This window comes from Aythya fuligula, chromosome 1, assembly GCF_009819795.1.
Source record: "Aythya fuligula isolate bAytFul2 chromosome 1, bAytFul2.pri, whole genome shotgun sequence".
NCBI lineage: Eukaryota > Metazoa > Chordata > Aves > Anseriformes > Anatidae > Aythya > Aythya fuligula.
The window spans coordinates 81,117,799-81,143,808 of record NC_045559.1 but is presented as its reverse complement, the minus strand read 5'-3'; the positions used below and the strand labels follow the sequence as shown (position 1 = coordinate 81,143,808).

Sequence of the window (26,010 nt, the reverse complement as noted above, 5' to 3'; positions counted from 1 at the left end):
AGTTTTAAGGCCTGTTCTGAGGCTTTAAGAAAATTGGCACTGCCATTTCTGCCAGCAGAAGTTGAGCTACCTAGTAGAACATATTTCTACTCCTGTTCCTGCTAAATCTAGTTCTGTCAGTTGGTGCTGAGGGAACCATGACAACCTGTGTGAAACAGCATACTGGGAAACAGCAAGGTAAACCTGTTCAAATTTTAGAATTACTCTAAAAATGACCAGCCTCCCTTGGAACATTTGAGGACCAGGGATCCCAAGAGAACTGCTAACACTGTGATAACTACCAGGGAGCTAAAGGTATGCAATGTGGTTTGTTTTGCACTGGGGCAACTTTGCAGTTTATGTGACCACGGTGAGGTCTCACAGTGGGTGACTAGACTCATCTCTTTACACGGACTTTTGGATTTATTTCCTAACATTGTATCGTCAGTGTTATATTTTTATACACAATCTAGAACATCATAGAAATAATTGGTATCAGTAATGTTGCAGTGTTACATATAACTAAGCTGGAAAAAAAATAGACCATCATAAAATCTCCTTTATCTTGAACTTTCACATTCTGTTGCTGCTATTCCTTCTGTGTGTATGCAAGAGCAGCACCCCTCACTTGCTAAATCCAGCTGTTCATTCATGGAAATGTAATGCTATGCTCAGCTTCATAGCTAAGTAAAATGGTTTCCTCCTCAGTACATGGCATCAGAATTAGTGCCGACTGGGGTAAGCTACAGTATCAATCAGGACAAAACGACAATGTGGAGGCAGAAGATTGAGAAAAGGATTTCTGTCATGTCCTCTCTCCCCTGAGAGAGAGACACAGCAGCAATGTCAGCATAGTTTATTCAATGTAAATGGGGAGACAAGTCCACTGGTCTCAGCAATACAGTAATCTTAGTCTTATGCATCCTTGGGGGAGCCGCATTAGATGGAGAAGGGGAAAAATGAAGGCGGAGTCAGGCCCAATAAATTTGTCCTGCCCAAAAGCAAAAATCAGGCCTTCAGCATTTCATTCAAGCTGCACAGTAAAATCCTTCAGCACAGCCTATCTGAAATTCATGATGACACTCTCTGCAGAAATGAGACTGGGCATGCCTGCCGGGAGCCCTGAGGTGGATGCTGTATCCCATTTACCAAGGCACTGCATCATCTCACAGACTGAACCTTGCTTTTGCCAGTATTTACAGATTCACTGAGATGCGTCAGCGTTCCCCAGCAGACACTGAACTGCACAGCCTGCCACAGATATTTACTGTCTCTTCAGCGTATCAGTGGGGAACGAGGCGGTGTATTCTCTCTCTCTTTCTCTCACACACACGCACACAGACACTGAGGGAGGTAAGTCCAGCCCCCAGCAGTGGGGCCATCCCTCTGCTGCTGGATTTTTCCAGCCAGAGCATCTTGCCAGCTCTGCTGTAATTTATGGAGATTGGTTTCTGATGTGGGGCTTCTTCTGTTACGACAAGGACCTACTGCCTGGCGGGGGGAGAGCTGCAATCAGGGCAGGAGAAGAGAAGGAGAAGAGGTGAAGAACAGAGGGACACTGGGGGACTGGAGAGGACAAAAGGAGAAAAAGGCACATAGCATTTAAGAGATGGATGAGTCTTAACTAAGAGAGGAGGAAGGAAGGCAGAGAAAGGGAGAGGAGGACAGCTGTGGGGAAGGGAAACAGAAGGGAGTTCAGAGACTGAGTCAGCTTGAAAAGCACAAACACCAGGAAACAAGTGTAGAGAGCATCCCAGCATACAAAGAAGGACCTGTTTTACCTGAGTCTTCACTATGAGCACAAGAAAGAGCTGCCCCCTGTCACCGGAGCAAGAAGATGGGGAGCAAAAACAGAGTGAGGGTACTCCTGACCCAGAGCGACAGGACTGTGAAGTGGAGCTGAGGAACAAAGCTATTCTGCAACAGAAGAGGCGCCTTAAACAGGCCACACAATTTGTACACAAGGACTCTGCTGACCTGCTGCCCCTGGATGGCTTGACAAGGCTTGGCACCTCCAAGGATCTGGTGAGTCCACTGGGAACCCTTTTGGGTGTGGGTCCTCATCCTAATAGCTCCCTGTCCCAGCTGGGAAATGCTGCCAGGCTTGTCAAAGGATCACAGGTTCAGCAAAAATTAAAGTGACCCTCAGCATCACCTAGAAGCAGGTTTGAGTGGAAAGAAAGAATAAATCCCCTACTTTTTGCATTCATCTTCCCATGCATCCCCGTAAGGAATAAACTCTTCACAGAGGCAGGCAGACATGGAGTGCAAGGACTCCCCAGAATCCAACTTTCTGCTCACCTTGTATATAAATATATTCATCTAACATTTACATTTTCATGTGGGACTTTTCTGAAAAGTTCCACATGTTTCTGTATGGTTCACCTCAAAAGCAAACACACTCCTTCCTGGACTCAGCTGGCAGGGAAGCACAGTTCATAAAATTCCTAGAGGATTATGTTTGACCTTGTCACCTTTTTGTATTTTTCTCTTTCCCCCTACTCTTTGGATTTATGGAGGGGTAAGCACATGGCAGGACTGATAGCCTAGAGTGCAGGCAATTTGAGTGATAAGCAGCTATGGATGACATCTGTGGGGAGGAGGCGTGGGAGTGAGGCCTTGGGACATCTCCCCGTGGGGATGTGGAGCAGGAGGCATCAGGGAGGGATCTGCTCCAGGAGACCAGGCAGAATCTGTGGTCTGGAGGGTCTTCCCCAGGGAAACATGGCAATACAGGGATTCAGTTCCTGTGGAATCTCTTGATAACTTCACTGCATGCCCCTGGGTGGGCCAGGGGCAGGCTCAGTGTCAGGAAGTTCCTTTATTTCAGCTATGGCAGAGGGTGCCCCTCCTTATATCCAGTGCTTTCTTCTGTATTCTTAAACCATTGGAGCAACATCAGGCTTGCTTGTGTGTGTCTGTCCTCCTCAGGTCATTTTCCTTCTGTTTTCCCTGCTCCCTTTGCAGGCCACACCACTGCTGGCAACAGGGCACTGCTTAGCACTAGGGCACAAGTCTGTGGGACAGGCAGGGTCCTGGGTGTGTGGGTCTGAGTGGAAGTCATCCCCTCTGCTGAGACCTGAGACCAGCAGCTCTGCCACATGCAGGTGAGGGGTCAGTGCTGTGGGCTCTGTGCTGCTAGGCTCTCCTATTCCCACCACACTTCTCACATCTGCCCCAGCTGCTGATGAAATTCCCTGGTTCATCTGTTGCAAGGGTGGCTCCTTAAAGTCGCCCTGAGACTTCACTGCATGCTGTCCCAGCCTTTCAGAGCAGCATATCCTGCTTTCAGCATTGCAGAATGGTTAAGACTGGAAGGGATCTCTGGAGGCCATCTGGTCTAACTCCCCTGCTCAAGCAGGGACACCCAGAGCACATTGCCCAGGATCATGTCCAGACAACTTTTGAAGATCTCCAAGGAGGGAGACTCTACTATCTCTCTGGGCAACCTGTTCCAGTGCTCCATCACCTGCACAGTGGCAAAGTGTTTCCTGATGTGTAGAGGGAACTTCCTGTGTTCCAGTTTGTGCTCATTGACTCTTGTCCTGGCACTGGGCACCACTGAGAAGAGCCTGGCTCCACCTTCTTTGCACCCTTCCATCAGGTATCTATAGGCATTGCTAAGATCCCCCTGAGCCTCCTCTTCTCCAGGCTGAACAGTCACAGGTCTCTTGGCCTCTCCCCATAGGAGGGGTGCTCAGTCCCTTGATCATCTTGGTAGCCCTCTGTTGGTCTCTTTCCAGTATTCGTATGTTTCTCTTGTACTGGGGGCTCCTGAACCAGACACAGTGCTCCAGGTGTGGCCTCACCAGTGCTGAGTAGAGGGGAAGGATCACCTCTCTTGACCTGCTGGTGATACTTTGCCTAATGCAGCCAAGAAAGCCATTACCCTTCTTCTCAGAAAGGGCACATTGCTGACTCATGTTCAACTTGGTGTTCACCTGGACTCCTTTTCAGAGACTGGTCCTTTCAGAGACTAGTTATGAGTATGCCTCAGGGTCAGAACACAGTCACTGCCTGAATTGTAACAGGGGAGTCACAAAGATGACCCACTGGCAAGGAACAGGGCCTTTCCTGCCCTGTGGAGATGCAGATCCAACCAAGCCGGAGTCTGGAATGCTCTATCCTGTCTGGCAGCACAGGCAGTCTGTCAATGACCCTGTGCATAATGCAGTGCTGCAGCTGGATATCCAGACCACATATTTCACTGTTCCTTGTACAGTTTTCAGCAGGGAATGGGTTGGGGAAAATTTGAGTGTTCTACTGCATGTTTGTTTAGCCCAGACCCAAAAGCAGAGAAAAACATGTCTATCTGCTTTGCTTTGATATCGACTCCTACCACAACATGCCCCAAAAATGACAACTGTGTTGCCCTGCATATTAGAGATGACAGTCTTGGTGTTAGGATACTGGCAGCACAACATCTGAAGTGCCAAATACTTACCCTAGTGAGACAGGCATTGTTAGAATTTCCTATTATAACCAGCTTTGCTGGTTAATCTTTAATCTATACATAATCTTTTTAGACATGAGAATCTCTCACATGTGAACAACAGTCAGCCACTCAAAAACACAGCATATTTCATGCATGGTCTGTAACAGAATGACTGAAACATTTTTACCATGGACCTAGCAAGCAGTAAATAAAGCATAACATCTTTTATGCTACGGAAATTTACCACTGGTGGCAGAAGGCACAAAATAAAGTGTGATACCTGTGCAAAGTTCATGCACATAATGCAATACCTGGGGTGAATGTGGTAACTGTGTTACCTCCATTTCTGCCTTGCCTTGAAGCAAGAGAAGAATCAGGCTTTAGATTCCCAAGAGCAGTGTCCCGCATTCAGCAGTCTCTGCAACTTGATGGGCCACAGTGATATTACTGACATTTTGGGGGCTGAAAATTAGAATCCAAAATTCTTCTGTTGAGCTCATGAATACTGTAGGCTTTATAAATGATCTTCATATTTTCTTCCCCTTTCGCACTTGGAGAAAATGTGAAATAAAGGGAGATTGCCCAAGGTCACTCCACAGGCCTCTTTCAGGACCAGAAATAGAGCTGAAGTCCTCTTGGTCCAGTGCTCACTCCTGCCACAGTCTCTGCCATATCCTGCAGGAATGATAAAAGGCAGTGAAGAGTCTTCTGTCATATGCTAGTAACCAGAGCCAGAGGGCTCTTAATAGACAAGAGGACAGAATATGCTTTCAAACACTCCATCAGTCCCATGCAAAACTCCCCCGTTGCCAAAATTCATCTGGCTCCCTTCTGGATGAAAAGAAGGAAGCACTGAACACAGAGCAGCAGCATTACTGGAGAAGTTGATCTTGGAGGGAGTGAAAAACACCCTGGAGTCCAGTGGCACTTGTATAGGGAAGTGATTTTAATTTCCCAAAGCATGTCTCCATTGACAATCTCAGAGACTCCTGCTGTGGCAGCATTCCAAGTCCTAAAATCAGGGCAAGGCCCCCAGTCATTTCAAAAATGACATGTTTTCTTATAAACACAGGCGGTTATATTTTTTCCAATCTTTTCTGTGTATTGAGGTTGTGCATTCAGGTTATGCAATGCATTCAGCAGTGTCTGGAATTTGATGCAACCATCACATCTCCAAAAAAGAGAAATTATACTTTTCAGTGGAGACCTCACATTTTCAGCTTTATCACAATTACATGTGATTTTTTTTAAAATTTTTTTTTTTGGTGGAAAAAAATAGCTGCATGAATTAAAATATTTTGAAAGTACTAAGAAAGTCTGAAGACCTAGCTTCTCCCCTCCCCAAAATCAGGACCTCCAGCTCATATCACTTCACTAATCATAGCAGTGTCTTGAGATTTTACACTGGAGAGGCTGAAAATGATGAGTTGCACTGGGAACCTCCTCCTATCCTCCTGAGAGTCTTCAGAGGGTATCCTTTCCTGCTGTCTGCCACAACTCCCTTCACATCCTCTCTCATCACCCTCTTCATCTCATAGTTCCTTACCAGCTCAGGAGAAATAATGTTCTCCATTTCTCCATCTCATTGGTGATACAGAAGTCAGGGAGAGCCCCAGAAGTCTGCTCTTGAATTAAATGTCTTTCCAGTCCCTAAGCGTATCTACTCCCCATCAGTGCTTAGCCTCTTCCCATCCTGAGTGACAAGAAAGGGACAGAGAGATCAGCTGCAAAGGGCCTGCTTTTTCTGTGGGAAAGGTTGCAGGGAAACGGGAAGGTCATTCACATGCCAGAATGTGAGAGAAAACAGAGGAGGGAGTATGGAAATTTATAGAGCTGCTGGTGGTTCCCTGCCCTTTTCCCATGGCCCAGACATTAGTTGGCAGCCCAGCTGGCACTGTGCTCGGAGTATTTAAGGAGTGCAGTTCAACAGCCAGATGTGCTGTGGACCTGTGCAGTGGGCTGGGAAAAGACCAGGAAGAGGAATAGAGGGATATCTTTGCTTCACTTTTTCAACTATTACATTGCTTCTCAAGCAGAATGTGAATGATCTGGCTCTTGCCCCTTGGGTGGTGGAGAAACAGAAGCACAAGGGACTTAGCACTTTGCAAAGAGTCATGTTGAACGTGACCAAAAAGCCTCTAACAGCTGCTCCAACCACTGGACAAAGCTGACGAATCAGTGTGCAGTTCAAGTTGCAATGCATACACTTCCATGGCCTCATCACTCTAACCAAGTGTAAAGGTAGTCTGAAGCATACACAACCTGCAGGGTTACAACAGCCCAGCCCATTGGTAGGTCTGGTCTGGCTCAGATGTTTTGCCTGCACATTGATAAACTCCTACATCAACCTGCTGCACCATCTGAGAACTGATCTTTCTCTGTTTCTTTCTCTGTTTCTCTATTTCTCTCTTTCTTTCTCTCTTTCTCTCTCTCTTTTTCTTTCTCCTTCCCTCCCTCCCTCCCTCCCTCCCTTCCTTCCTTCCTTCCTTCCTTCCTTCCTTCCTTCCTTCCTTCCTTCCTTCCTTCCTTCCTTTTTTTCTTTTTCAAACAATAAAAGCAACTGATTATGCTATAGCATATTATTAGCCGCTTTAGATTCATTGTCTTTCTTCACATTTCTGCTCAGTTGCTCTGAGAAAACAGAGAGGGTCCTAGTACATGGAGAATGGACCAAAACTAGCTCCAACACGTACGATTAATTGATGCTGCCTGTTGTTGATTCCCTGTGTTGCAGGGACTGGAGGCATTGGAATAATATCAGGAAAAATTAGAGCATCAAAGGGAAATTTATTTCCAGAGCAACACTTGGCTGCGTATGTATGCAATGTCAGAACAAAAAGGTTTTCACCATTTTCCTTCCCTTTTCATGCATTGCCCCTTTTTCAACCCAGTAGAGAGGAAGGTGAAACAGCTACTTCTACATGATCTAGGAATAAAGCAGATCCTCAGCTGTTGATCTGGTTGGTGGCACTCCCTGTAGCTATGAACAACATAGGGCTTAATAGATGCTCTCCCAACTATGAAAGGAATCAAAATAATATCTCTTGTGATGGAAGAAAACAGAGACAGACTCTGAATTACATTAGAGGCTAGTTTTATTTTCCTATGCAGTGAAAAATTCCTGTTTCACTACAAATAAATGCTTGTACACCTAAGGTTTCTGGAATCCTGCCTTCTTATCACAGGTGCATTACACACATGCTGTCATTCATCTTCCTTTCCCCCCATTAGAAGGTGTGAATGTGTCTGGTTGGGTGTCAGCATACACACACCAGGTAGTGTATTTGCATACCTGCATAGGTATGAGCATGCAGAGTGCATGTTCAGCTGAAGGAACAGATATATGTGGGGAAAGCATACATGAGATGTTCTTCTCCTTCAACAACTGCATCCCAGAGACCTGCCTGTCACAGACAGTCCAATACTTTAAAATCATCATAGGGGCTGCAGAAAAAAACAAAATAAATAAAAATTGGGATTTAAAGAATATTTCTTGGGATAATCCTGTCATGAATAAGGACGATCAGGTGGGCCAAACATTTGCAATCTGCTTTCCTGGGCTAGCAAATGTCCTAGTCCTTAGCACTATACTTAGCTGGGATTTCTCTTTCTTTGTGATGGAGACAGCAGCCGCATAGTGTGGTCCAGCGGCGCCTCATGGAAGGCAATCTGAACAAGCTGCGGGGCGAGACCAGGGTTCGGTCTGCATGGGTTCAATCTCCACTGGCAAAAGACCGGGATGAAAAGATGGAAAAGGGAGAGGACAGGACAAAAGAGACCTCAGCCCTGCTAATACAGTGCCAGGTAAGGCAACAACACGGTGCTGCTGATTTCGTAGTGATGGCAAATGCTCACTGAGTTCCCACTCCCAAGGGCCATTCCAAGTTATTAATAGCAAAGCCAGTTGAAGCTGATTTCCCATGTGGTCTCTCCTAGAGCTCAGATCTTGTTCTTCCAGCAGACACAGGAAAGCATTTCTACCACATACATTCTGGTTGTCCATATTTGAAGATAAAAGAAAATAACTTCTTCACATCTCCTTGTTTGGTGCTCAGCTTTCCTGTGATATGAAGTGTTGCATAACTGCGTACAGAAACAAGGAATGTCTCTTTACCACTCTAAGACAGGTGCCCTTAGTGATTTACATGGACTGGATCCAGTCTGGTTAGATCCTCACTGGTGTCAAAGGACCTTCAAAGAAAGTGACTAACAGTATTTTGAATTAGCACTGTTGGATTTATCAATGGAAGCAGTATTTTTATCTCCCTTTTCTTCTTATATCCACCAATACAGCAGAATACACACTTCCATGACCCCTACAGATAAAAGAGCATGTCCAAAACCTGTGTCTCATAAAAGTGGGTTTTAATGCTGCCTGATGTGCAGATATGAGACTCATCAAAGATATACAGAACACTGACCTGATATAAAAATCCATTTTACAGCTGTGTCTTTTTCAGTACTTTGTCCTAAAAAAAATTATCACATGGTAGACTGCAAAGCTTTCAGCGAAAGCATATACACCTTTAAAAGTTCAGCTGGCAAAATTAGTTATCTTATGAACTTGAATTAGTTATCTTATGAACTTGAATTGAGTTATCTTATGAACCTGATGCTTTCTGACATGTTCAGGTCTCAGGTCTCAAAACCATGCAAAATTATTGCATAGTTTGTTTTCCAACCTTTATTGTTGCAAAAAGTCATTGCTTACCCTGGGTTTTAGACCCTGGGGTAGCTAGGTTAACATACTTGGAGTAGGATGAATGGCATTCAGTACAATTTCTCCAAGTAGCTAGTGTCTTTTTTGAACAAATGAAAGTGTTTCTTTTAATTTAGTCAACCCTCTACATTGCTCATGAAGAGGAACATCAGTGATAAATGGTGTTTTTGTCAGGCATGTATCTCAAACAAGGACAGCCAGGCATAGGCACAGGAATCACATACCAATGGCAATAGAGTCAGAATCCACTAATCGTTCCTCTTTTGTGATTCTAAGGACTATACCTGTGCTGTCATACACATTACATGTTTCTTTATGGAGGTAGGTTAACACACATCACAGTTAAGGAAATAGGTCTAATATTTCACTTAACTCTCCCTGAACTAAATACCTTTTGCACAGGTGTTGTCTCTTTTCCTGCACTTCTCTTTTTCTGCCCTGGACTATTCTCACAGAGCTTCCCACTTCCCCCCTCCCTCCCCGCAACACCCCCCTTGCTACTAAACCCTTGCCAAGACTGAGTGTTTTCACTCCAACAAGTTGTAGTTTCCCTGTGCCTAAGGCCTTTTATACTTCCAAAGATCACAGATCACAGTCTGTAATAATTTTATTGCAGAGTTGCTCACCCTCTTTACTTAGGTAAGCTACTCACCTGGTACTTCAGCGGTATACCTATTTTATGGCATTTTTTGTAAAGCAGTTTGGAAAGCTTGTCACATGAGTGCCATCTGCACAGTAGAAACAAGCTGTTATTTTTATGGTGGAGCTTGTGTCTTGACTTGGAAATAGATGCTGAAAGATTCCACTGCTTCCCAAGGCTGCTTTTCCTCCATGTGAAAGTAATGTGGGGATTAACCAATATTAGTTGCTAAAAGCAGTTTCTTGACCTCAGAGCTGACATTATTTCAGAAAACTGTTTATAAATGATGATCCTTACTGATTCCTCTCCCTCTTTATTTTTTGGAAATCTACTCAGTTGACCTTTAAATAAAGACTAATGGAAACTGGTAGTAACAGCGTAAAACTTCTGGGGGAAGAGATGAGAGTAAGCAATGTGATGAAAAGTCCTATTAGTCCAGGAAGGCTTACGGTGCTCATGACTTCATTGTGTACTCCTTACCTAGTCTGCATCACATTTCTGGTACACTGGGCCAAGAATTCTCCTCAGTCCCCAGGTGAGTTCTCTGGGTAAATGATTAGTGGTGTAATAGGAAGGTGGACAGCTTTCGTGAGGCTGCTGGAGCTGGTATCTGCAGGGCTGCTTGCCACCAAATGGGAGGGTCTGAATTGTTCTTTTCTACAGAGTAATCACTGTCCTGTTATATCCTAGCAAGTTTTTATCTTGCAGCTTTCCCAGCCTGCTTTGGAGCAAAACACAGGAGCCTGCCTAGTGATACAGTTCAGGTTTATTATCACAACAATGATAACAGCTCATCCATCTCAGTTCTGCCTGCTCCCACATTTGTTAGAAATTGCTGCTCATACTCTGGGTTTTCTGTTTTGGAAGAGCTGATTTAATGCCTTTTCTGTAGCTGAGCCATGTAGAGTTTGCCTCTGTGAGCAATGGGAATGGTCAACTCCTTCTCAGTAGAATCCATTTCTGTTAATGAGAAAGTGCTAATTCAGCTGGACACCGTTGGCAGGCTGTAGTCTGGACAGATGCAGCAGCATGCCTGACCTCACACTCATGACTAATATGCCCATTCAGATAATGAGGAGGCACAGGACAGAGCAAGGAGAAAGATGTATCTTAGCATCTGCAGTTTATGCTTTATTCTGTGTCTCTTAACCCATCCGTAATCCTTCCAGGCTGGGCTGGTATGTCTGTGAGGGTCAGGCAGCACAGACATTATAGAGCTCCAAAAGTAGACAGAAGAGGATACATTTTGTCCTCTGGGTCCAGTCCATTTCCAGACTGTTCTCTCTCTAAAAGCCTGAGTTTTGTATTACTACTTCTGCCACAAACAGGTGCTGTCATGAGGTGAGGTGGGATATTTCCAGTTGGCCTTGGGGATCTCTATGGGCAGGCACAACTCTTAGTCCAGATTGTTTAAACTCAACCTGCCAGACAGCCTGGAGCCGTGATGGGTATTTTTATTTAATTTTTTTCTTAAGCAAGCAAAAGTATTGGCAAAGTCAGTAGTTTCTAAATAGAGTGCTTTGGAGCTTGTCCCCTTCTGTGAGGCTCTAGCATGCTCCCCCACTTACATAAAGCATATTTGTGCCAAGAAGCAGGAGGCATGTTCATAATAAAGAGCAACAGAATGTGGTGTGTTCTGGGAACAGGCATCAGCTGGTCTGTGTCACCTACTAGCTAGATCATGCGTGATTTGTATTACCATGGGACAGCAGTTCAAGCTGCTCAGGAGTGCAATAGGACTGCTCATTTGTGAAGGAGCTGGAAAGAATATTCCTGTGCGAATGTGCAAAGAACTGCAGGGAGAGCTGCTGGGGGTTGGGTTTTCTGTGCTCTGGTTCTGTTTCATGAATCTTCCAGCTGGTATGAGGTCATTTGAGTTCTTCCAATGTATGACTCTGTAGGTCTCTGGCAATTTCCATATCATGTGCCAAAGAACACCCTTGAATTGAATGTAGCTGATAGTATGGCTGAGATGGCTCAGATTGTGGGGAGGGTGCATAATGGAGAAGGCACGGTACTGGCAGCCAGAAGTTTTTGAGATCTGTTCTGGTTTCACTTTGCTAAGTATTTAGCATTACCTGCTAGCATTACCTGCCTTACTTTTGTGTTGTAAGGAGTCCTAAACGTTTGCAGCCAAATGGGTTTGTTAACCAACTGGACATAATACCTTATGAATAAGATATGGTTTTTTACATTAAAAAGGAAAATGTATAATAACCAAAGTAGGAGCTGTTGAAATATATGTCTGTGTAGATACAACTGAGTACTGCCCTCCTTGTTCCTGGATGAGACCACACATGGCAAATGCTCATCCTTCTAAAACCACCAGCATTTTTTAAATACACATCATAAGTACATCTATGAGTCTGACATGATTCTTGGTGAATTCTATAAAACAAAATAGCTCAAGATCTCTAGCTCCAGTGGCCTTGCAGTTACCAGAGTGATGACTTTCTCAACTAAATGACCTTTCTAAGAATGTGGTTCAGGATGATGAAATTCTCTATGCTGATGTACTACAGATGTGTCTGGGCATTTAGATCACAGGAAGAGCTCCGAGGCAAAACAGATTTGAAGTTTCCAGCATGTAACCTTTGAGGTTTCCTTGAGTGCAACTAGCACTCAAGCTACTAATGGCATTGTGTGTTTGCAGCATTACAGTATCTCTCACAGGAGGTGATTTCTCCTTTCTCTTTGTAATGACTCACCAACAGAACACTGTTGAGAATAAAACCTTGGAAATACTGGATATAGCTCTTGCTGATGTAATAAGCATAAACATATTTAGTTAAGAAATCAGGAAATTTAGACAGTTTCCTTGACCCTACTGATGATGTGTTGCGAATCTCTGCTAGCCATACTGATCCACTTAAAGCATTTAAGCTGTTTTCAGGAGTGAGCATAAGGGGGGGGGGAGCTATGACAAGTGTGTTGCTGCTTCTGAGTGGCTCACAGCACTGCGTGCCACAGTGGCTGGAAGAGAAGCAATCACATGCAAAACATTAACAACAGCAGTAGGATAATAAGCCTCCTAAGAGGAAGATGCTACTTCATTATTTTAGTATTGGTGAAAGAAGACAGAGCCTTGAAGAACTGAGACATTAAGAATACGTATGGTTAGGCACTATAAGTAGGTGCAAGACATATTTTGCAGGTGGCAGTTACTCCATCTTTTCCAGTTCCTTTACTAAGTCATTTTCCTCCTTCCCCCCCCCCCCCCCCCCCCCCCCCCCCCCCCCCCCCACTGAATATAACCCATATTAATGTATTTGCCAAAACTATTTTTTCAGGCTTCTACCATATATGAAAGCTGCTGTTAATTCAGCATCTCTGGCCTGTCATTTAGGACCTCCTTGCAGAGGGGACAGAAAATAGATAGTATCCATATTTCCTGTTCTCTTTCTACTGCAAGTGGGTGAAGAAATAAATGGACAAGGCACTGGGGATTGTTCCAGTAAGATCATGCAGTCATGACTTTGCTGCATGGCATTCATACTCTCCTGATCATAGATCACAGTCAGCTGTGAATATTGAAGCTGTAGTGCTGCCTTGTTTTAACCTGGCAGGCAGCTAAGCACCACACAGCTGTTCACTCACTGCCCACCCAAAAGTGGGATGGGGTAGAGAATCAGAAGAAAAAAAAAAAGAAAAAAAAAAAAAAAAAAAAAAAAAGGTAAAACTCATGAGTTGAGATAAAGACAGTTTAATAGGACATAAAGGGAAAACATTAATAATATCATATATACATATTATTTTTTTAAATGGTGCACAATGCAATTGCTCACCACCCACCAACTAATACCCATCCCATCCCTGACATCCCTGAGCAGAGGTCCCTATCCCTGGCCAACCCTCCCAGTTTTTATTGTTCAGCATGATGTCATAGGGTATGGGATATCCTTTTAGCCAGTTTGGGTCAGCTCTCCTGTCCTATCCCAGTTTCTTGTGTACCCACAGCCTTCTTGCAGCCTTCTGGCAGTATGAGAAGCTAAAGTCCTTCACTTAGTGTAAGTACTGCTTTGCTAGAACTAAAACGTCAGTGTGTTATTATTATTGCTTTTCTCCTAAATCCAAAACAAAACACATACCAGCCACTATGAAGAAAATTATCTCAGCCAAAACCAGGATAAGTGCTTGTGTTGTGTTTCCTTAAAGATCGGTCTAAGAACTTAAGTCTCATACAAAATAGACACCTCTTGATCAGATTGTTTCTTGAATTCAGGAATCATGGGTGGGCCAATTATCTTGTGAACTGCCTTAAATTTGGGGATATTTGTCTGGATGCTTCTGCTTCTCCAATGGACATCTTCTGGAAGATGGAACCCCAAAATACTCAACTGAGAGCAGACATTTAGCCCTAGAACATTGTGCCCTGTGACACCAGACGAAATGGAGAGAGGAAGCCTGTAAAGGATGTACCACATGGTTGTGTTTATTTAGAAGCTTTCATTATATCAATTATTGCTCTGCTAATAAAATCCATGCATGTTTTCTGAACAAAATAATAAGTATGTTTTTCTTGACTGGAATACCACTAAGTTAAAGTTGCTAATAACAGTTAAGTGCCCGGGCAGATATTTGCAGAGCACCATGGAGACTGTCATTGCCTTGGATGAGTCTCCTGCCTTCTGACTACTGCCTAAACACCACACCTTTGGCTGTGCTGCTAAGGAGAGTCTAAGGGATTGTCACACTGTTGAAGGAGTGTGTATATCTACTTTGAGCCTGAAGTAATTATCTGGTTTTATGTGTTGTTTTTTTCTTTTTCTTTTTTTTTTTTTTTTTTCTAGTGCCAAGGTCAGGTATTGAAAGCCACTGTTAATACTGGATGTCTGCCAAATCTCATCTCCAAGAGATGTTTATACCAGTTGGGGTAAGTCTCTGCACACTAGAAAAGGAGAGATGGCTAAAAACAAACACAAAACCAACCAACCAAAAAAAAATAATCACACAACCACTTGAAAAGGACTTAGGGTACCCCTGATGCCTAATCCTATAATGATAATTACTAGTAGCATTGCATGTTGTGGTGGTTTTACCCATCTGGGCAGCGGAACTTCACCACAACTTTTCTCACTCCTCCTCAGAAGAAGAAGAGGGGGGAGAAAATACAATGTAAAGGGTTCAAGGGCTGAGATAAGGACAGGGAGATTGCTCAACAATTGTTGTCATAGGCAAAAAAAAACTCAGCATAGGGAGATTAATATAATCTATTACCTATTACTACCACAATATAGAGCAGTGAGAAACTAAAAGCAAACTAAAAACACCTTTCCCCAATCCACTCTCTTCTATGTGCCCCCGCTGAACAGGGCAGGGGAATAGCGACTGTGGTTAGTCCCTGATGCTTTGGCTCTGCTGCGCCTTCACGGTCACTCTCTGTTCCTGCTCCCTGTGGGGTCCCTCCCACGGGATGCCATCCTTCCCGAACTGAGCCTGTGGGGGCTGACCCGATAGGGCAAGGCATCAGAAGCACTCAAAAAGTTGTGTGCAGACCCCAGACTAGAAGGAGGAGCTGTGTCATTCTGTCTGTGTGCACTGCATGGTAAAGCTGACCAGCTAATATCAGCCTTACTGGGGAGGAACCCAACTGGGTACTGCATTATAATCTTTTTTTTGGAATCTGCCTACAGACATGCTGCATGAAAGATTCTTCCTCTTGTAGGATTGTTCACAGTGAGACCAAGCACTGCTATCAGTGAGAAGTCCTGTTTCTCCTTTTTCTCCAGTTGCAGCAATAACTCCTCTTGTGTCCCACAGGCTGGAAGAAGTGTCTGTCAAGGACTGTGGAGACCTTTCTCTTCCCATCCACAACATTGTTGGCCGAGTAGAACATATGGAATTGCAATTTGGCCTGGAGAAAGTGCTGTGTTCAGCACTGGTTGTAGGTGAGAGTGCCAGACCCTGCTCTCTCTCCCCCAGTTTCCCGTGTTCTTGTTGCTCTGCCAAGGGTATTTAAATGAATCTCTAGGAAAAAGGTAAGGTGGTAGAAGGTTGGTGACATGGTAACCTCCATTGCTGGCTAAGCTCATTACATTTGTGAGTCCCTTTCAGCTGAGGATATTCTTTTATTTGTTTCTATCTGCTGTGTATATCCTCAGTGTAACCAAAGGCAAATTATGTAAGAAGAGTACAGGGAAGAGTCTGATGTTGAAAGAGGGGAGAACTTTGGTGCTGTTTGGTCTCAACCCGGGATGTGGAAAATTATCCATTTATTTTAGGTCTCTAAAATGGACCTTTCATAGATTATCCAGACTGCTTGATAAATTCTCTGGTGCCCTTTGTTCTCTGTCTCAATGGGCACTTGTGCCCTTGGCTGGATGAAATTATCAGAGAAACTGGCAGAGGATACAGCTTATACCTCAGAGTGTTTGTCCATGTGCTCCTCTGCCTCTGAGGCAGGTGCTCTGCAGGGAGCACCCTGGAAGAACCAGAGTAGCTCCAGTGTGCTGAGTCTCCCCTGTTGTCCTGAGGCAGGACCTTTTGAAGGCAGGAGCTGTAGGAGAAAATGTCCCATCAGTAGCCACTGGCACACATCCAGAAAACAGCAGAAAGCCTCCCCTCCCCGTTCTTTTTTCCATTGCTCTCCTCAGCTTTTTCCTGTTGCCTTTATCTGTCCCCTCATCTTCAATGAGTACTATTCATCTTTCCTTGCTCCCTATCTCTTTTCATGTCCATTCTTTCTGCTTTCTTGGTCATATAGTCATTCCTAGTCATTCCTCCACTTCTACACCCCAGCTCAGTCTTCTTCCCTGGTTTCACCCTCTTGTTCTAGCCCTTCATGGAGACTTTGTATTAGTCCAGGACAGGTGAATTTAACCCCGTAGCAGTAACTACCCACTTTGCTTGGATGTGTAAATGTCCGCCTGCAAAAAGCAAAACTGCTGTATCTGTGCCTTACATCTCCCTGCACACACAGGTACTCTAGATTATGTGGTTATAAATAGAGTGACTATACCAGTTGATAAGGGAATGACCGATGTTACTTACCTGGACTTCTGTAAGGCTTTTGACATGGTCCCACATGACATTCTCAGCTCTAAACTGGAGAGATATGACTTGATGGGTGGACCACTCAGTGGATAAGGAATTGGCTTGAAGGCCACACCTAGAGTAGTGGTCAATGACTCTATGTCCAGGTGGAGGCTGGTGACGAGTGGTGTCCCTTAGGAGTCTGTCCTGGGACCAGTACTGTTCAATACCTTTATCAATGACAGAGATAAGGGGGTCAAGTGCACCTTCAGCAAATTCACAGATGACACCAAGCTGAGTGGTGTGGTTGATACCAAAGAAGGAAGAGATGTCATCTGAATGGTCTTGGACAAGCCTGAGAAGTGGGCCCTTGTGAATCTAATGAGGTTCAACAAGTCGAAGCACAAGGTGCTGCACCTGCATCAGCACAATCCCAGACAGGAGCACAGACTGGGAGAACTCATTGAGAGCAGCCATGCAGAGAAGGACTTGGGGGTTCTGGTGGATGGAAGGATCGACATGAGCCAGCAGTGTGTGCTTCCATCCCAGAAGGCCAACTGCATCCTGGGCTGCATCAACAGAGGGGTGACCAGCAGGTCAAGGGAGGTGATTGTACCCCTCTGCTCTACCCTTCTGAGGCCCTACTTGGAGTGCTGCATCCAGGTGAGGGGCCCCCAGCAAAAGAAGGATGTGGATCTGTTAGAAAGAGTCCAGAGGAAGGACATGAAGCTGATCAAGGGGCTGGAGTACCTCTGCTATGATTAAAGGCTGAGAGAGCTGGGGGTGTTCAGCCTGAAGAAAATGCTCCCCAGGAGACCTCACTGCAGCTTAAAGGAGGTTTATAAAAAAGATGGAGAACAACTTTTTGCTCAGGCAGACAATGATGGGACAAGGAGGAATGGCATTAAACTAAAAGAGGGGAGATTTAGATTAGAGATTAGGAGGAAATTCTTGACTCAGAGGGGATGGTGAGGCACTGGAACAGGTTGCCCGGAGAGGTTGTGGATGCACCATCTGTGGAGGTGTTCAAGAACAGGTTGGATGAAGCCCTGGGCAACCTGATCTAGTGGGTGGCATCCCTGCCTATGGCAGGGAGGTTGAAACTAGATGATGGTTAAGGTCCCTTCCAACCCAAGCCACTCTATGATTCCATGATATATATATATATATATATATATATATATATATATATATATATATATATATATAAAAATAAAATACATATGTATATAATATATATATTATGTAATATATATATCTATTAGGTCAGTGGTTACAGGGTTGAAACCCTTAAACCAGGTTACAGGGCATCCAAAACCAATAGGGGTGTTAATAATGTTACTGGTGGCTGCCAAATCTTGCATACTCTAGACTTGGAGATTCTTTCTTCCTTGCCACTGGATGGATACAATTGATGACCCAGGAGTTTTCTCCATCCTAGTCCAATGCATGTTCTCATTTATAGGTTTGGACAGTAGCAAGGCTTACCATATACTCCAGAGAAGCACAAAGAGGACACAGACAAGGCGAGCCACATATTACCATATGTGTTGTCTTTACCAACACTCACATAAATGTAAGCAGCCTCACATAAGTAACAGTATAGATAGCCCAGTCCTGGTCCTCCTCCCTCGCTGATCAGGATTGAAGGTCACTAATAGAAACTCACACACCTTCAAGTATCTAGATTCACAAGCACACTTACACACAGACTTATACACATACTTTACAAATATCAGCACAGATTTTAAGTCTGTTTTGTATCTATGTCTGGGCCCTAGGCCCCTTATTCAGTCACTAACTCAGACCTTGAGTCTTTCCAGATGCAGCAAAGACCTCTTCCTACTCACTGACAAGACCAGCTTTAAGCGTGCTATCAAATTACAAAAATAAACATACATGCATTCAAGATTAAATTAACTGGGGAAATACGAACACACCCAAGTCTTTATACTTAGTGGCTTCTAGACCTCTCATTCATATGCTTGTCCTCTCCAGGTGCTGGCTTATAAAATTCTGGGCCCTGTGACCCTGGTTACAGCTGGCACTCTGAACTCTCCTGCACGATAATCTCTCCAATTGCTGGCACCTAGCTCTACAGGCCCTGTGACCCATAGTCCCTTCTCCAGTTGCTGGAATTCAGACCTTCCACCACACATCACAGTTCTCCCAGTTGCTTGCATCCAGGCCTATGCTCCCTTCCATAGTTACCAGGCTATAAGCCTTCATAATTTCTTCGAGGTTCCCTTGTTTTCCCCAGTTTAGGACTACACCCAGACCTCTCTTACACACTGGTGTCTCTAGTAGCTGACACCTGGGCCTATGGGCCCTGTGAGCTGTATCCCTTTCTTGCAGTTGCTGACACCTAGACCTATCGGCCATTCGACTTACAGCCTCTTCTCCACTTGCTGGTACTTAGGCTTGCAGCGCTCACGCATAGGATAGTTATACAAAAAAAGGGTATTTAATAAGAAGATAGGATAGATTGCAATCACCAGGGGCAGGGCTCAGTCAGACAGGTGAACTGACAGATAGCCTGCTTACATATGACTCGTCCCCATATCCCTGCATCCCTCTCTCCATTTTCCCACTCTTGTTCCTCCCTGATTCACCCTGATTCCTACCGTCTCCTGCCCTTGGCCCTTCCACTAAACATCCCATAGCAAGTTTTACATGAACCAAAAAGCCCTTTCTACCTTTCTGGTATCTCATAATGAGTTTCAAACAATCCCACAAGCCTCCTCAAATATTCTATAATACTTATGTTAATGGTAGTTCCCTCTTATCAGCTACAAAGTTCATTTTGAGCCTTTACAGGGCTATGTCTAAGTTACTCCTTTAATGGCTCAACAGTCAGTGGTAGAAAAGTGTTGATTTTTGGTTTTGTTACTGTTACCACCTTCTTGTTAATGTTTGCATGTTTAATTCATCATTTTCTTTGATATTTGTGATTAAGTTTATACTAAGAAGTTCTTAACCATATAACTTAATGAACCAGATGCTCTCATATTTCACTTCTAGTAGAAGAGGGATACTTTCTTTAGAAGGGCAGTGTCCATAGTTTTGAGCCTAATCAGTCTCTTCTTTCTTCTTAGATGATGAAATGCTGGAGTTTTGCATTGGTCTCCAGACTTTGTTGTCTCTCAAGGTAAGGAACAGCTTCTTGCAGGCCTCCTCTCACTGAGTCCTCCAGATTTGGTTGCTGGAGGCATCAAAAATTCTCATGGTCAGGCCTTCCAGAGTGCCACTCGCAATGCTTGTTGCACAGTTACCAACCACACAAGCTGCAAATGGGAAGAGGAAAATGAAGAGGAAACTGGGAAAGGCAGGGCACACTATACCACTATATGTCTATGACTATATGTATATGACTATATGTGTATGTTGCCTTTTGAATACAGACGGGAACAAGCCTTGTCTTTGAGCCAAGTGAAGCTGTATTGCTACATTCAATAGACGTTAGCTGGGCACAGATGGAGAGAGTCCTCTCCTTTTGTCAGCTCAGAGCTCAAGATCAGCGCTCTGCTGAGCTTGGCTTCTGTGCCCCTCAGAACATGGCTGCAGGAAGCTTGTGCCTGCCTGTCAAATACCATGGAGCCACATGGTTGGATGCATAAAGTAGGAAAAGCACTGGACTGAAAGGCTGGGTGATGTGAGGACGTCATCTCAAATGAGGTCAGATGAGAAGAAGGAAGGTGGACAGGTGGCCCTGTGAAGGGTTTAGAGTTGAACTAACTGGAGGGAATAGGAGCAAAGAGGCTGCACAGGGAACAGGGAGGGGAACTGTGAGGTTGCTACAAATCCAAAGTGGGGTGCTTGATGGTTATACAGGTTTTCCCCTGTCAGACATCATAAGACTGAGGTACTTGCTACCGGGAATGTCCAGCAAGTAACCAGCTTTCTCCTTCTTAGTGTTGCATCGACTTGGAGGAAGGAGTCCTGAGATTTAAAACACTGAATCAAGATTTGCCTTTTCTACATGCTTTTGAAGAGCCTGGTCAGTGACTGACTGCATCCCCCGTGTCTGGGGCTGAGAAGACTTGCTGCCATATGAGAGAGATGAGGGTGAGGCTCACGTGCCCCTAACCTTGCCAAATTCTGGGTTGATGCTTTCACCGTGGAGGGAGAAAAAGACAAATGGGTGCTGGGAACTGTTGTTACTGGGAGTGTCTCACCTTGAGAGAGCTCTCCCTACTTTCATTAGACCTTCTGCTTGTCCCCATGTGCTGAGTGGGCTTTTCCTTGTTTTTCTATCTGTCCCTAGTCCCCTGATTTCTGTTTCTCTCTACCCTTTTAATGACTTTTTTTTTTTACAATACCCTCTGTTCATGAGACAAGAGAGTCACTGTGAACAGTCTGCAGTTGTTCTATGGACAGGACAGTGCTTTTTCCAGAAGCTTCCAAAGACTGCTGTGTATGTTTCCCTTAGCTCTTTTCCTTAATGTGAACACACTCCACTCTCCTTTCTTTGTGGGAAGGGCTCCGTGGCCAGTCCCCTCACCTGCACTCTGGGAAGCAGGATTTTGTTACTTCTTCGCTGGCTCAGAGCAGAACAGGATTTTATTGGGGGAAAAATTGCAGCAAGAGCACTTTTAGAGTTCTTAATTCTAAGAAACCTTTGAAAAAAAATACTGAACTTAGATTTGTAGAGTATGGTAGACACCAATGGATGCTTGGGCTTTATTACTGCATCATTGGCTACTAGGCTATATTGTGTGAACAGCAAAGCTACACATGGTAACCAGGCTGCTCTTCTCTGCAATTCAGCTCCGAGAGCTATATTCCTATCACCTCTGCTGTATCACCAGTCTGCAAGCCTGCCACTCATGTTAAATGTTAAGATGAATTATAATACCCAGTCTTCTGCTCTGTTAGCAACTTTCTTTCAACATCAGATCTAGTGATTGGACACAAATACATCATCAACCTCAAGTCCTGGCATTTCACAGCCCATCAACTTTGCTACTATTGCAGGAAATGAGAACTAGACTACTATGCAGAATCAGCTCAGATCAGACAACTCTGAACTCATCTGGGATGAACAGTGGTTATGAGTCACTTCTTTTTTTCCATTTGCATCCTAGAGCATAACTGTATGATAAATTCAAAGTCTATTCTTTATTAGCTATAGGAAAGATGTACCACATCGGGGCTTGTTCCATCTCACAACTATCTATTGACTATCCAAACTTCACAATGTCCCCTCATCTGCCCATAGAATGTCATGATATCCTCATTTTGCCTATCCTGCTGGTTAAACACCACTGGCTCTCTTCCTCTCAAACACTTATAGAATCACAGAATCATTAAGATTGGAAAAGATCTTCAAGATCATCTGGTTCAACCATCCCCCTACCACCAATGTCACCCACTAAACCATGTCCCTAAGCACCATGTCCAACATTTCCTTAAACTCCCCCAGGGATGGTGACTCCACCACCTCCCTGGGCAACCCATCCCAGTGCCTGACTGCTCTTTCTGAAAAGAAATGTCTCCTAATTTCCAAACTAAACCTCCCCTGGTGCAATTTGAGGCCATTCCCTCTTGTCCTATCACTGTGAGAAGAGGCTGACCTCTTGTCCTATCACCTGTGAGAAGAGGCTGACCCCCAGCTCCCCACACCTTCCTTTCAGGTAGCTGTAGAGAGCAATAAGGTCTCCCCTGAGCCTCGTCTTCTCCAGACTAAACACCCCCAGTTCCCTCAGCCGCTCCTCACAGGACTTGTGTTCCAGGCCCTGCACCAGTTTTGTAGCCCTTCTCTGGGCACACTCCAGGGCCTCGATGTCCTTCTTGTACTGAGGGGCCCAAAACTGCACACAGTACTCGAAGTGCGGCCTCACCAGAGCTGAATACATGCATTTCTGTGACTGTTTTTTGTTGTTGTTGTTTGTTTGTTTGTTTTTCCCCTGAACCAGCTGTTGGATTCTGTAGTTTAACATAACACTATAAACAGTGGAGTTACAGCCTGGCAGATACAACTTGTGATGTGTTTACCAGTATTAGTTGGCATGACTGGCAAATACTTCCCCTACAAACATTAGGCTAATGACTTCTGTCATTAGTCACCGTATCTTGCAGCTTCAGATCATACTTCTTTGATATTCTTCTACTTGTGCATCTGATTATTTCTCGCTGTGAACTGCTTTGCATGAATCTGCCGAATGACACCAACAGTTTACAGTATTCTCTCACTTATGTCAGGACCAAGTATATTTGATGATCCCTTCTTAAAAAGGGCATCCACATACACATACATGGTTATTTTTTAAGAATCTTTTGATGTCAGGGAGCACATTAAGTCTTTTTTTTTTAATTGGGTTGGAAAGGCTTAAGACTGTTTCAATTGTAGTTTCATTTGGAAAATACAAACTTCCCTATTCCCAACTCTAGTCATCTCTATTCCTTTGGGGTGCAAAGGGAATGAAGGAAGTCTTTCACAAGAGAACAAAACACACTAAAGTAGAAATTTAGTATGAACTGCCACCTTAGAGCAGGACTTAGGCATATCTTGTGTGGCCAACACTGGCTTCTTCATGACAAGTCCTACCCCTTCAACGTAGACAATGGCATTTTAGGGAGAATCCCTTTGAATTGCCTTGGTGGTCAGCTCCTGCTAGGGCTACTTTTCTGTAGAGTGTATATAACACTTGCAAAACTGTCTGCAGGGAACTATCAAAACAAGTCTGTGGAACAGAGCAGCAGGTATCACATTTCGGGCATGAGATCCATGTGGCTGACCCTGTGATAGGGAAATGGGCTGTATGACTGTATGAGGCCCTTCCAAGGCTTATGTGCAAGAGGTAACACAATCCACAAAACGTGCACCATCCTGAAGCCATAATCACATCAGTTGTCTTGCCAGGAGCTTGGAGGCACTTGGTTTTGAAAGGAATGGAAGCCCTCTAGTCATCCATATTCCCAGAGGCTCACTCACTAGCAAGTGAATTATGGAACTGAATAGCACTGAGATGCTACATACATTTCTAAGCAAATACCAGAATATACCTGAAGAGTAATCGAAATAATTGCATTCAGCAAAGAGATCACAAAAATGGGAGCAGGGATGGCCAGCAGCATTATTATCTCTCAGGTAAACCAAACAAACCCCTCCCTTTATTTTCTTGATAGTAAATTGAACCTCACAACCAAAGCTGTGAATAGTTTGTCTACAAACATCCCCATTGTTGGACTCCTCACTTGCTGTGTGCTGTAACTAGGACACACAAACATAGCTTGCAAATCATGCCCTGTTACCTGGTACCAGTTACCTGGCACCAGTTGCTGCTGAGCAGGATGCAGCAAACAACATTTGCTGCTGCATGGAAAGGAACAACTAATTCCAATGCTGTGAATTGCAGTGGCTGGCAAGGATGAACAGGCAATGAGTTACAATGAAAATATAACTGCACCACTCCAGAGACAGAGCATATGTGGCTCCTTCTCTGAGCAGCTGTACGCTTCACAGAAAGTTGACAGCACTGGAAATAGTCTGAAGCATTGACTGTAGCTGCCAGTCTATTGATTGTCACTTTGAGGGTTCAGGGCATGAAAAAGAAAAGAGAAGTCATCTTTTGCCCAAGGAACAGTACAGAAGTTCCAATTAACTCTTTTGTAGAGGTTTCATTTTATTTTGTGCACAAAGGGAACAGGAACAAAACATCTACAACTCATGTACTGTACACAAAAAAAAAAACTGTCAGAGAAAACCCCCAAACACTACTGTCTTCCTTCTCAGATGCTTTCACGATTGGATGGTATATAATGCCCATACCTTCTGATCTCTGTTCTTCCACAGTGAAGCATGCCTGGGCTTGCACAGCACACAGCAGTGTTAACCAGCAGAAGAGGGCTAGGCTGTACGGGTTTGCCCTGTCCAACATTACATGTTTTGTCCCATTTTCTTTTAAAGATGGTTCCTAGGAAAATGTTGTTTTTCTCCTCTAACACTTTCCTGTTTCAACTAAAATAAATCAAGTTTGACTTACTTTCTTCCTTGGAAATCATTTGACCTGTAATGCAGTTTGTTTGACATAAATCAGTTTCAGTCATACAACTATTTGTGTCCCCTTTGCGCTTGTGTTGCTAATAAAGGTTTCCATTTGGCATGGACTGCGAGCATTGAGTTGTTCTCTGTTAATGAGTGTAGGCAATCCTGTTTTGCTGTTAGGCCTTGGAAAGGAACTCCAATGCAGTAGCACTGCAATAGCCTGTAAAACACAGCTAACAGATTTGCTGAACCTGGCCCAACTCTCAAGCAAATGAAGTGCTCCAGGCAATTGCTTGCAGGAACCTCTGGGATCCCAGCACCGGATCAAGGAGAGTACTTTTGTGGAGAATGCCTGCGCTACCAAAGCCAAACAAGATGCTAAGTGGGGCTACAGCAGGCACAAGTTGTGGTAGAACTTAAATTATATTAATCAAAGCACACACAGCAAAAAGAATCATAGAATCATAGAATATCCTGAGTTGGAAGGGACCCTTAAGGATCATCAAGTCCAACTCTTGACACCGCACAGGTCTACCCAAAAGTTCAGACCATGTGCCTAAGTTTACAGTCCAATCTCTTCTTAAATTCAGACAGGCTCGGTGCAGTGACCACTTCCCTGGGGAGCCTGTTCCAGTGTGCAACCACCCTCTCTGTGAAGAACCCCCTCCTGACGTCCAGCCTAAATTTCCCCTGCCTCAGCTTAACCCCGTTCCCGCGGGTCCTGTCACTAGTGTTAATGGAGAAAAGGTCTCCTGCCTCTCGACACCCCCTTACGAGGAAGTTGTAGACTGTGATGAGGTCTCCCCTCAGCCTCCTCTTCTCCAGGCTGAACAGGCCCAGTGACCTCAGCCGTTCCTCGTATGTCTTCCCCTCCAGGCCTTTCACCATCTTCGTAGCCCTCCTCTGGACACTTTCCAACAGTTTCATGTCCTTTTTGTACTGTGGTGCCCAGAACTGCACACAGTACTCGAGGTGAGGCCGCACCAGCGCAGAGTAGAGCGGGACAATCACCTCCCTTGACCTACTAGCGATGCCGTGCTTGATGCACCCCAGGACACGATTGGCCCTCCTGGCTGCCAGGGCACACTGCTGGCTCATATTCAACTTGCTGTCTACCACGACCCCCAGATCCCTCTCTTCTAGGCTGCTCTCCAGCGTCTCATCGCCCAGTCTGTACGTGCAGCCAGGGTTTCCCCGTCCCAGGTGCAGGACCCGGCACTTGCTCTTATTGAACTTCATGCGGTTGGTGATCGCCCAGCTCTCCAACCTGTCCAGAT

General features: G+C 44.6%; 1 protein-coding gene across 2 annotated transcripts; it reads left to right on the top strand.

The window, feature by feature from the left end:
- The first annotated feature begins 1,026 nt into the window (after positions 1–1,026).
- Positions 1,027–22,086, top strand: NRIP2 (nuclear receptor interacting protein 2). 2 transcript variants are annotated; one of them, XM_032201415.1, is made up of 6 exons: positions 1,027–2,004; positions 8,042–8,218; positions 14,565–14,647; positions 15,535–15,662; positions 19,842–19,894; positions 20,659–22,086. In XM_032201415.1, exons 1-6 carry the CDS (start codon positions 1,774–1,776, stop codon positions 20,749–20,751), a joined length of 765 nt encoding a protein of 254 aa, XP_032057306.1. In that variant the 5' UTR covers positions 1,027–1,773; the 3' UTR covers positions 20,752–22,086. The 2 variants fall into 2 exon arrangements, with proteins under 2 accessions (XP_032057306.1, XP_032057315.1); XM_032201424.1 differs by lacking the exon at positions 8,042–8,218 and having other exon boundaries at positions 1,028–2,004.
- Positions 22,087–26,010: the final 3,924 nt, after the last annotated feature.

Excerpts from the sequence above, each read along its gene's own strand:
- NRIP2 (XM_032201415.1), top strand. The coding sequence starts at position 1,774 with ATGAGCACAAGAAAGAGCTGCCCCCTGTCACCGGAGCAAGAAGATGGG. Across the intron at positions 14,648-15,534 it reads AGATGTTTATACCAGTTGGG|GCTGGAAGAAGTGTCTGTCA; the intron begins GTAAGTCTCTGC and ends TGTGTCCCACAG. Across the intron at positions 19,895-20,658 it reads AGACTTTGTTGTCTCTCAAG|TGTTGCATCGACTTGGAGGA; the intron begins GTAAGGAACAGC and ends TCTCCTTCTTAG.